At 35.4% G+C, this 12605-nt stretch overlaps 1 protein-coding gene across 6 annotated transcripts in view; it reads right to left on the reverse strand.

The window, feature by feature from the left end:
- HDX (highly divergent homeobox) overlaps positions 1-12605 on the reverse strand; it is a 280805-nt gene that overhangs the window by 53493 nt on the left and 214707 nt on the right. For 3 of the 6 annotated variants that reach the window (XR_005386375.1, XR_005386377.1, XR_005386373.1), the window contains 3 exons: positions 9195-9317; positions 4650-4938; positions 1269-1365 (listed from right to left, as the gene is read on the reverse strand). Coding sequence is in view for 1 of the 6 variants with exons in the window: in XM_038587792.1 (XP_038443720.1) it covers positions 4813-4938; positions 9195-9317 (249 nt within the window). In the remaining 5 variants the exon portion in view is untranslated. Of the gene's footprint in view, positions 1-507; positions 4939-9194; positions 9318-12605 lie in introns of those variants that run through there. The other 3 variants (XR_005386376.1, XR_005386374.1, XM_038587792.1) reach the window with 3 other exon arrangements.

Here is a 12605-nt window from a genome sequence, read left to right on the forward strand (position 1 = left end):
ATTTACTCATTTTTTTTTATTACACCCAGCTCAAATTTAGTATTAATCTTTTTAAAAAATTTTTATTGGAGTTCAATTTGCCAACATATAGCATAACACCCAGTGCTCATCCCGCCAAGTGCCCCCCTCAGTGCCCATCACCCAGTCACTCCAACCTCCCGTCCACCTCCCCTTCCACTACCCCCTGTTCATTTCCCAGAGTTAGGTGTCTCTCATGTTTTGTCACCCTCACTGATATTTTCACTCCTCTACTGAAAAGAACCATTTTTAAAACAAAAAGACTTATGGAGCATCTGGGTGGCTCAGTTGTTTAAGTGTCTGACTCTTGGTTTAAGCTCAGGGTCATGAGATAGAGCCCAATATTGGATTCCCCACTAAATGTGTAGCTTTCTTAAGATTCTCCTTCTTCCTCTGTCCCTCCTTCCCCGACTCTTGCTCTCTCTCTCTCTCTCTCTCTCTCTCCAAAACAAAACAAAACCACAAAGACTTAGAAAGAAAAATAAACATTAAAAGAAAGAAATAGATGTCTATTAGTTGGAAATCATTTATTGCCTCTATAAAAGTTTAAATAAAAACCCTACAAAAATCACATTACAGTGATGTGCTTTTAAGGTGGTAATATATTTCAGAGGTAGTATCAGTAAAATGGGATGCAGGATCACTTAAAGGAATTACTTAACAAGTTAATACAAAATAAAATTTCAATTCAGAGCAATATATACTCAGTATAAACTTTAACGGAGCAATCAATTGTATTTTCATGAAAATATTATTTTATTCTTTTTCCCTCTTAGCAAATCTGTTCTTAATAATGGTTTGTTTGGGGCGATATGCTAACTGTAGTCTCCCAAATTATCAGGATCCTCCCTTATATCATCACAGAGCATAGCTTGATAGGATGAGTATGATAGTGTTGTCTGCCAAGGATAACACCAACTTCAAAGATAAACATTAATTCATCTTTTAGACACTATAGCACTGATGGTTCCCTTAAAAAGGTAATTTGACAGAATATGTCACTTTGAGGACCTGAATGAAAATCTAATATATTTTTTAAAATAGACAATATTCCTTGTATACCATTACTATAATGTGGGAGAAGGGCAGAATTTAAATTTTCTCAGAATTTCTCCTAGAAAATAATAATGAACCATCAGGCTAAGGGGGGGGAATTATTCCTTGGAAATGGGCTGACTGTCCCCTCCTCCAAAACATAAAGCAATAAAGTATAATTTAGAGCCTAGAATTCTTTTAAATACACCACTTACGTTTTCTCCTACAAACTTAAAATGGCTGAATATGGAAGTGTCTTAAAATAGATGCTGCTTCCTTTGGGGAAATGGCCTCTCCAACATTTCTTGAAGTCTGGTAGTATAGAGAGCACAAGATGTGATTGGTTTGTAGCTTTTTCTTCTTCAACAATAACATTTTATCATTATTACAATGGTAGCATAGAAGTCCTAATGTGGATACCTGACCTTATAACAAAATATCCCATTTCCATGAAAAGATTAATTTTCTTTTTCTTAAACGTTTATTCACTATAGAGAGAGAAAGAGACAGCAAGTGGGAGAGGGGCAAAGGGAGAAGCAGACCTCTGCTGAGCAGGAAGCCCAATGCTGGGCTCCATCCCAGGACCCTAAGATCATGACCTGAGCCAAAGGCAGTTGCTTAACCAACTGAGCCACCCAGGTGCCCTCCAAAAAGACCAATTTTCTTTTTAACATTTTCCTTGCATGTGCTAAGTTTCCTATTTTCCAGGATAACTGCAGTTCTCATTTTCTTGTGACTAACATTAGCTTGGGTGGAATGAGGAGGGTACCTTCAGGTTATTTTTAATACACATTTTAAGGTAAGTGCCCTTAGATAAACATTTGTTACTTAGAAACTGGCTATCCCTAGCTGAAAGCAGACATCAAAATGCAGTGAAAAGGGAAAGAAAACCTTTTTCACCTTGATATCTGTCTTTGTGAGAGATGCTTCACATAGTATGGCTTGTTTTAACGTGTCAAAGCCCTAAAGAAAGAAACACTAGTTGTTTTTCTTCCCCTTTTGTGAAGATGTCACAAAAGCAGTGAAACTGATATTTTTTCTGCTTTAAGATGTCTCAAAAAATTTCAACCTATATGTACAAAAATATAATTTCTTCATAATAAAATTTTAATACTTGGCTTTGACATCTTTTAAAATCTCTGCAATGGTTAATTTCATTTTGTCAATTATGATTTTTTTTCTCTAGATACAGCTATTTCCTTTGGTTCCTGGTACAGAACAACCAAATGTCATTTATAAAATGCTTTAATTTTAATGATAATAAAAGAAAATTCTGGTGCTGAAACACAAATACCAAAACAAAAGGATTCCTAAGTATATTGTTTCTATTTTAATGAAACTTTAAATAGGAATAAAGGAATCATCTATGCTTCTTTTCAAAATTATACATGAGGATTTTTTATAGGAATCACACCTAACGGAACCTTTAAATCTATTAAAATTTCTACTTAATAATTTTTTATTGTTATCCCTGAAAAAGTGAAAAGACATAATTCATTTTGAAGTTTATGGCTTGCTGAGGAGTAGAAATCCAATGCCCCTATAGCAGAAGCCCAATGAATAGTTTTTGATTTGGTGACTAGTTGCTGAGATGTGACAAATATAGTCCATAAAGTTGAAGATGTAGGAGATAATTATCTATCCTTACTTGGTGATAAGAACAGAATGAGAAAGAACTTAAATTAAAGCAGAAGAAATTAGAGTTTAAAGATAGATTCAATGGATAGGAAGGAAGCGCCTAAGAGAGACTTGAAAGCCTGAAATTTGTTCATTCTATCTTAAGAAATGGTTTCTACATTTGCTGTATATAGTAGGGACTCTAGCTCATGGAGGAATTGGTGTGGCTTATAAATTTAATCTTAGTGTCTGAGATCCTTTTACTTAGCACTCTTTTTCTGAATGGAATTTTACTTGTCAGCAAGGAGTACTAAACGTTATTTGAAAAGAACCATATGGCGTTCAGCTAAAAGGGGTCATAACTAACCATTGAAATATTTTTGTTAACAAAAGAACCATAGCAGTAGCATGGCAACAATAATAAACAATAGCTAACAAAATGAAGGATTATCAACGAACCTTAACTATTTACACATGTGCGGAGGGGACATTTCAAGTTCAAAAATATTCACTGAATGAATTCGAGCATTTATGACTGCTTTTCTGCATTCATAAATTGGTATCTGTAAATTCCAAGATCAAAACTGATTTTACTTGCAAATTACAAAAATATGTGACATAGAAACTTGGCGAAAAGAACCACGTAGTTGGGGCACCTGGGTGGCTCAGTCAGTTAAGTATCTGAGTCTTGATTTCTTCTCAGGTCATGATCTCAGGGTTGTAAGATTGAGCCCTAGTAGGGAGCCATGCTGGAGATGGAGCCTGCTTAAGATTATCTCTCTCCCTCTCCCACTGCCCCTCCTCATCTCTCTCTCTCCCTCTCTCTAAAAAAAAATCTAGCTACTTGATTAATCTTTTAGGAATAAATAGTAAATTAACCACGCAACACAATTCCACACAGCCAATTCACAAATAGATGATTCTGTGTGCTTAGGGAGAAACTGAGAAACTGGCATTTACCTTTCTATGGGTCTTGTTAATACCATCTGGTGCCCCAGAAGAAACAGTCTGCAAAAATTTTCTACAGTGTGTAGCCATCTGGTACCTACTCATAGAACAACTGGGTAACATGCCCATTTTAGGAGTGTACTCACTGAATAACGTCCAGGAAATTCAGAGGATTGTGAGTTACATTCATAGTAGTGTATAACTCATTTTGGATATTATCCTTGGCTGATGGCTCTGTACAAGCCTCACATGAGAATGAGGTAAATTTTGTGGCAAAGCTGAGTGACTAGATTAAAAAAGAAGACTCTGCCTCACCTTGACTTCCTGTTTCATAAAATGCAAGAATTGAAACAAATATAAATGTGTAATATTTGTGCAACATTTCATCTAACTCAGTTACACAAATTTACTAGTAAAAGGTAAGTCTTATCAATATTTTTCATTTACAGCAATGAAAAATCCTCATTAAGACTAATGTTTTACAACATTTTGTTTCTGTACACTGAATTTATTTGACTTCATGTTGGTTAATTACTTTTCCATAGTGCTTCCCCCTACCCCCAGATATTTGGGTTAGAAAACAGAAGAAGAATACCAACAATTTACACATATATACCAGTAATCACTTCAATTTTCAATCATTAGCTTAAGTCAAATTCTCATAGGAATTGGAAAATAAATCCCAGGACTCATCCAAGTAAAATCATTTTTAAAGTTTTGTTTTCAAATTTTAGTCCACTTTCCTGAGTAAAAGTATATGTGGATGATAGGAAAGGAGAGAGAAGAAAGATGTAATGGCTACAAAACAAAACTAACCAAACTTTAGTAACTTGATAAGCAATGTTGAAATACCTTTATTTTTGTGTCTCTGGTGAAAACTATTACTAAAACTAAGATTCTTCTAAAAACCACACAAAATCTTTCAGAAATTAGGTATTATGCATTTCATAGATAAACTGCTAAAAATTAAATACACTTTTCCCCAGATTTTTGTCAGTTTGGAAAAAATGCTGCTTTTAAATTTCACATACATTTTTGCACTGTAGCCATTATATCTTGTCCATTCTTCACAGAACATGTAAGTTTCAACAATATGTTTTTCCAACTGAAGAATTTTGAGGCAACAGAATGAAGTTATCTTGAAATGTACACCTGTTAGGCAGCCAAAAGGCTGTATTACATATCCCCCTCAAATCACAAACTGTCTGAGGCATTTTTCTCAGATAAAGAAGACACACTGAATGAGGTATCATCAGGCTCCGGTGAGGCATGATTGAAATCCATCTCTTCTAATTCAGGAGGTAAATCTGACAGCAGTGCCTGAGTCAGAAAAATCAATTTTTTAGAATTAGTATGTGGGCAAGTTTTTTTCCCCCAATTTTATGTTAATAAGTGTTCTCTCTTGTCAATTTATTTTCATGTACTTAAAGAATGAAACATTTTTCTTCAGGACCTTATACAATACCTTACATAAAGCAAAACTCTTCATACACTATTAAGGAAGTAACAAAATACTGGATCTTGAGATTGTGGTTTATATAGAGTGAAACCCTAGACAAAGGGAAATCAGGAGGGAAATGAGCAACTATTTTGAACCAAGTGCTTTGAAGTATTTGAGAAAAGTGATTTTCATACTAATTTTTTTAAATTTATTTATTTATTCATTCATTCATTCATTCATTCATTCATGAGAGACACAGACAGAGAGAGGCAGAAACACAGGCAGAAGGAGAGGGAGAAGCAGGCTCCATGCAGGGAGCCTGATGTGGGACTGGAGCCCGGGTCTCCAGGATCACGCCCTGAGCTGAAGGCAGAAGCTTAACTGCTGAGCCACCCAGGTGTCCCTCATACTAGTTTTAAATGTTCACTGATCACTGCTAAAGGACTTTAAAATTATATTCATTATTAAAATACTCCTGCCCACTTATGCTGTCCTTTGGAGAAAAATACTTTTCACAAGATTAATTGGTACTTCAGTGGGAGAAAGAACATATCAATTAGGAAAAAATCTCAGTTATTCTACTTTAAACTAAACATTAACAACTTGAAAATTCCAAGTATTTTTTTTTCTTTTCTTAGGCTATGGCCTTATCTATAGATGGCCAAGTACCAACCCATTGAACCAATGAAACTAGTTGTGGAAATATGTATCTAAGAGGGCTGCTCATTTCTCTATTGGAGTAATGAAAATAAGCCAAGAGTCATGAACTAAGCTTTGCCATGGTATAAGTGTTTCAGCTGGAATTGTAGAGCATGCACCCATACAAGAGGAATAAATAATTAATAGTTTTACGTGATTGACTGTGCTAATGCTCACTGGACCATAAAAAATACTGTGAACTAAATGATTATTTTGACACTGCCAATATTAAAAATAATATATCATATCTGGGTACTTTTGCAGAATTAATTGTAGTGTGGGCTTTGGGTGCAGCACCAATAAAGACCAAGGGAACAGGGACAAATGCAAGCTTGCCATACTGAATTAAAGAACAGAGAGGCAGGGCATATTGGAGAATTTATGAAATCCATTGTTGAAATAAGATAACATTTTATTTACTTTATTAAAATAAATGACATTTATACCTTTTGTCTTATAGCAGAGAGACAAGATTAGAACCTTTCTCCTTTTTGTCAATCTACATAATGAAAGACTAACTCCTATCTGATAGAACAGTTGTTATTTATTTTATACTATTAAAGCTCATGAACTTCTTGCTGAAATTTGGAGAATTTACAAAGCAGTGATCTACTGGTTCTATATTATTTCTAAGGTGTTAGGTTGCAGTCATAGGACACAAAGCCGTTTTCTTATATAATGGTTGTTTATCACTAACCCAGTCAAAATGGAACTGACTAGGCTGTTCATAGTGGCTGATCATGGTTTATGAGAAATACACCACTGCATTTAGTTCACTTTGCAACTGTGAAGAAGCCATATTTAAAAAGTCAAAGTCCTCCAACTCACATTCATTGATGATGTGCTTAGAGTATTAGAAAGCCAAGTAAATGAACGGACTTAATGACATTCTAAATGCTAGTGGGGAGACCTTCAAGTCAAAAGAAAATTTTATTTATTTATTTATTTATTTATTTATTTATTTATTTATTTATTTATTTTGTTATTTCATGTCATGTGCTGACTGACTATATATAAGGCAGCATGGGGCATTACTGATGCATAAGGTCCACTTCAAATTTCTTTTTACTATCTTACTGGATTGCAACTTTGGCACACCAAAGAAATCTATGTATTATGACAAGAGCTGCCTTTTTCATAGATACAAAACACATAATTTTTTTAAACTATAGGTTAGTCTATCTTCATTCTATCCTCTTCATTAGTCTATCTTCAGTGTCTGATCTAGTGCCATATTCCCAAATGATTAAAGCAATTCCCAGGCATTTGTCTTTATAACACTTATTCTAAGCCCTGAGAAATGAATGCCAAGTTCCAAAATGTTAATCATTCTTATCCTCCTTGCAAAGTGGATAAATTGACGTTCAAGAAAAGCAAAGCAATTGATCTGGCTGGGATCTCACCGTGAATTGCCAGGGGAAGAAGGAAAATAACTAATGATAGTACAGTGTTGGCAACATTATTTTTATTTAAAACGGCTATTAATTAAAAAAAATCCTTTTGGGTAATCTAATATTTCAATGAGATAGAGCCAAATATTTTTAAACCCTGGACTGCTCCATTGGGGAAAAATATGCTGTGGACAACTCATCTCACTGAGCTTACCCAAACCAAAATTCATGGAAAAAAAAATTTAAGATTTTTAAAAATGAGAAACCAATCACACAATGTTTTTTTTTAACTAGGTAGAATAAAAATTGCTTTCTCCCATAAATAAACCTTTAAGTATCTCATAATGTAAAAATTAGTAACTTAGATCACCTTAATAACTTTTGTAAACTACTATTGGTGTCTTCTATATTTAGACATTTATTATACCTGATCTCAACTATAAAAATTAGTAGTTTCTATTTGGGTGCTAATTATATATGCAATTACTTTCAGTACAATTTTCATATGACTTTCTCCTTTTTGATGGCCAATGTTTTGTCATATCTTAGTTCATTGGTCTTTTATCAGAAGAAAAGTAAGTATAAGAGAAGGAGAAAAGTAAGATATACAATAGTTACTTTTATTTGTTAGTGGTCTTGGAGAAAGAACCAAGTCAGGGATGAAGTTAGAATTTGAAAACAAAATGCAATCTGTGTGCTGTTCCTAGATTTCAAGACACATATCTGCTAGTTAGCTAGCCATGTAACTCTGAATTAAAAAACCATGCTGTAACTTTTGGAGCCAGTACCACACTCTAAGTTATTTCTATGATTGAACCTAAATTTTACAGTTATTTCAAATTTACATACAGGTGGGGCCATGTTTAAGACTGTCATTTTATTCATTTAAAATCCATAATTTACATTCCTAAAAATACACTTTCAATATGCCATGGAATATGAATAATTCACATAATACAGCAACATGCTTAAATAAAGTGGGCAAAGGTAACTGAAGATAAGTGTCTTGGAACATCTATTTGTGGGAGGCATGGAGAGAGCAAACTTTATAAAACTGGACACATACTGTACATACTCGATTGAATCTCATGAGTATTCTTTTCCTTTAAAAAAGAAGAATTGTGGAATGCTAAGACTTTTTCCCTGGAGATATCTGGGAGGATACAAGTCTTGTTTAGATATAGAAGATGATTTTTTTTCTCAGTATGCTTGATATTCCTTGCTGAATAAAAACCTACAAGGCTGCTTCCAAATTAATGGTTACCTGTGTGACATACTATTTACTGAATGTCTCTAACAACAAATCAACACTATAGTATACAACTCAGAGGAAAATTTGGTATTATTTAGCATTGAATGTAACACTTAATAAAACTTTATAATTTTTAAGCAAGCTTAATACATTTTATACAAATTTCACATGAAAAAATGAGGCAGGATATGTAATTTGGAAGGAATTTGTAAATAAACTCCATAGTGACAAACAAAAGACATCTTTGAAGCAAAGAAACCAAACATTCTAGTTAAATTGTGAAAAGTAAATGATGCAATGTGGCCACAAAGAATTTCACAAATTGCATATTTTTTAGTGATAAGCAACATATTATGAAATAGAAAGTATTCAAATGTTTGTGAATCTAGTGAGATCTGGAGGGTAACTGAAATCCAGAAGAGGGGCAAATTCCTCACCTCTGTTATTCACAATCCAAAACTGTGCCTCTCCAGTTGAGGTAGCCCAGTCTCTACAAACATTTTGAGAATTTCTTTAAAATTAAATTTTAAAATTATTTTTCCCTGCTTAAGTCTAGCCTGAAATTAAGAAAGTATGTTAATCAGTTATTTTTATTTTCTACAAAGCAGCATACAAATATCTGAATATGAATCTACTCTTAAAAATACTGTGATAAAAAGGTTATAAAGTAACAAATCCTTTCTTGATGTCAAGCAAGAATGAAGAATAAAAATAAAAAAAATATTAAGAACTCAGCATCAAGTCATTTTTCAACATGATACATTACAACTTACTATTCTCTTCTGGCACCTACCTGCTGTTGTTCCTTATCATCAGCTTTCATAGCCAGTATCAAGCTTCTAACAAACGTCTTGAGTTTAAAGTATTTTTGCTTTTGAATCTCTAGCTCATTTTCAATGAATCTGACTTCTTCATTCTGAAGGAGAAAAGATAAAACAATACAATTACCCTATGCAAACCTAAGACTATACATGTTTGATGCACAATAAAGGTTTAAAAAAAGCAATGAAATTGGCACAGAAGATAACGTTTTGGCATAAGGAATGTAAAGCACAGAAGGAAATTACCCTGTTACTCAAAGGCTACCTTTTAAGCAAATCACCAACAGAAAACAATTTGCAAGGTCAAAAATAAAATCAAATAAATTCCAGTAAGATAAAACTCAAGAAATAGTTTCCTTTTGGAAAGAATCCTCCTATGTGAAATCTAATTAGCATTTGGATTAGCATTAAGGACAGAGTCCAATTAACTCCAACTAAAGAGCAATTGAATATGCAGTAATGCTGAAAGAACCATTCACAGAGCCAAATACTGAGAACTAAAAAGATTATTATTTTGTACCAAGGAGAAACTAAAATTATTACTGTCTCAAGTAGTTTGTTGAGCTCTCTGCCTTTATGTAAGAGTCTGTTATTCAAAAAATATCTCCTAATGTACCACTGTGTACCACTGATTTGAGACACTGTCTCTTTTCACTACTTTTGTTAGTTTGGTAGGAAAAGAACAATATACTAAGATTTGTGAGGATTTTAGTGCCAGGTCTACTAATAGCTGTGGTAAACTTGAGCAGGCCAATCAAGCTTTCTGTGATTCTATTTACTCATCAGTGAAATTGATATTAATACTAGTAATCTTTGACAATTCTAGGTTTGAGGCTTATAAGGCTCAAATATGATAATGGTCACAAAAGTGTTCTGAATAGGTTAACTAGTAAAGCTACAGTAATCAAGAAGGTGTAATATTGGCAAAGGGTGGACATACAGATCAACAGAACAGAAAAGTGGCCAGAAACATATATATTTTCTTAAATATATTAAATATTTTCTTAAAATGTGAAGTAATTCAATAGAAAAGGACAATCTTCCAAAAATAGTGGTTGAACAATTGTAAATCCACATAAAAAGATTATCAATCCTAAAAAAAAGATTATTAATCCTTACATCATATACAAAATTTAACAAGTTTATAAAACCTAAAACCATAAAACTAGAGGAAAGCAGGAGAAAATTTTTGTGTCCTTGGTTTAGGCTGTTTTTCAACAGGCACAAAAAGCATGAAACTTAAAGACTTCATCAAAATTAAAACAATTAAACAAAAAAACTTTGCTCTTCAAAAGACACTGTTAAAATAAAAACATGAGGTACATATTGGGGGAAAATAATTGCAAATCACAAACTGATAAAATACTTGTTTTCACAATACATAAAGAATGTTGACAATTTTAGGACCACCAACAGAATAAAAACAAGAAAAAATATTTGAATACACATTTCATCAAAGAAGAATTGAATGACCAATAAACATGTGAAAAAATGCTTGTTATTTGTCATTAAGGAAATGCAAATTAAAACCTCAAAGAAATACTACCACTAACAAACTACAATACCTAAAGTTAAGAAGACTGACAATAGCTAATGGTGGAGAATGTGGAGCAACTAGAAATCTCATACATTGCTGGTGGGATTATAAAACAGTACAGACACTGGAAAATATTTTGGCAGTTTCTTATAAAATCAAACAATCTTTGTTTCTTGCCATCTGACTCAGGAATCTTACTCTTAAGTATTTACCCAAGGGAAATGAAAATATGTGTCCACAAAATGACATACATGAATATTCATAACAGCTTTAATCATAATAGCCAAAGCCTAAGAACAACACAAGTGTTCATCAGCAGATAAACAAAATGTGTTCTTGATTACACAACTGTGTCCACTTGTCAAGACTCATTTAACTATATAAGAGATGAACTTTATTGTATGGAAATTATATATCAAAACTTGATTTAAATTGTTAGCTAGCGGGAGGAGGGGCAAGATGGCTGAAGAGTAGGGTCCCCAAATCACCTGTCTCCACCAAATTACCTAGATAACCTTCAAATCATCCTGAAAATCTCCGAATTCAGGCTGAGATTTAAAGAGAGAAAGCTGGAATGCTACAGTGAGAAGAGTGCATGCTTCTATCAAGGTAGGAAGACCGGGAAAAAGAAATAAAAAAACAAAAGGCCTCCAAGGGGGAGGGGCCCCGCGAGGAGCCGGGCTGAGGCCAGGGCGAGTGTCCCCAGGACAGGAAAGCTCGTCCGGGAGAAGCAGGAGCTGCACCAACCTTCCCGGGTGGAAAGGCGCCCACAGGGAGTTAGAGCAGGACCCCAGGAAGGGCGGGGATGTCCTCGGGCTCCTTGGGACACTAACAGACACCTGCGCGCCCAGGAGAGTGCAACATACCCCGCGGCCGAGCTCCCTAAAAGACTGCAGCACGCACGGTGGGCCCCGGAGCAGATCGGAGGGGCTCGGGCGGCGGCTCCGCAGAGGGGGCTGCGCGGCCGGGAGCTCGAATCCAACAGCGCAGGCCCTGGAGCCCAGGGCGCCAGGGCCACAGCCTGGGATCCGGCCTCCCCCCGGGACAGGCAGAGGCTGGGAGGGCCCAGGACAGCAAGGACGCTCCTGCCCCGAGCTGAGCAGATCAGCAGCCCCGACCCGGAGCCTCCAGGCCCTGCAGACGGAGTGCTTCAGGGTTCCTGTGGGGGCTGAATCCAGGGCTCCAGAGCAGCCGCCGCCACCGTGGTTGTTCCTCCTGGGGCCTCACGGGGTAAACAACTCCCACTGAGCCCTGCACCAGGCAGGGGGCAGAGCAGTTCCCCCGAGTGCTGACACCTGAAAATCAGCACAACAGGCCCCTCCCCCAGAAGACCAGATCGACGGACAAGTTCCAGGGGAAGTCAAGGGACATAAAGTACGCAGAATCAGAAGATACTCCCCCGTGTTTTTTTTTCTTTTCATTTCTTTTCTTTCTTTTCTTTTCTTTCTTTTTCTTTTATGGGCGGGGTATTTTCTTTTGTGGGTTGGGGAGTCGGGGGGAGGGGAGGGGGGAGGGGGGTTTTGTTTTCTTTGTTATTTCTTGTCTTTTTTTTTTTTTGTTTTTTTTTGTTCTTTTGCTTTTTTTTTTCTTGATTTCTGTTTGCTTCCGCCACCCTTTTTTTCCTTTCTTTTTCTTTCTCTTTTTCTTCTCTTTTTTCTTCTTTTTCTTCCTTTTTTCTTTTTCTCTTTTCTTTCCTTCTTTCTCTTTTTCTCCTTTTCCCAAAACAACTTGTTTTTGGCCATTCTGCACTGAGCAAAATGACTAGAAGGAAAACCTCACCTCAAAAGAAAGAATCAGAAACAGTCCTCTCTCCCACACAGTTACAAAATCTGGATTACAATTCAAT

This window comes from Canis lupus, chromosome X (assembly GCF_011100685.1).
Source record: "Canis lupus familiaris isolate Mischka breed German Shepherd chromosome X, alternate assembly UU_Cfam_GSD_1.0, whole genome shotgun sequence".
Taxonomy (NCBI): Eukaryota; Metazoa; Chordata; class Mammalia; order Carnivora; family Canidae; genus Canis; species Canis lupus.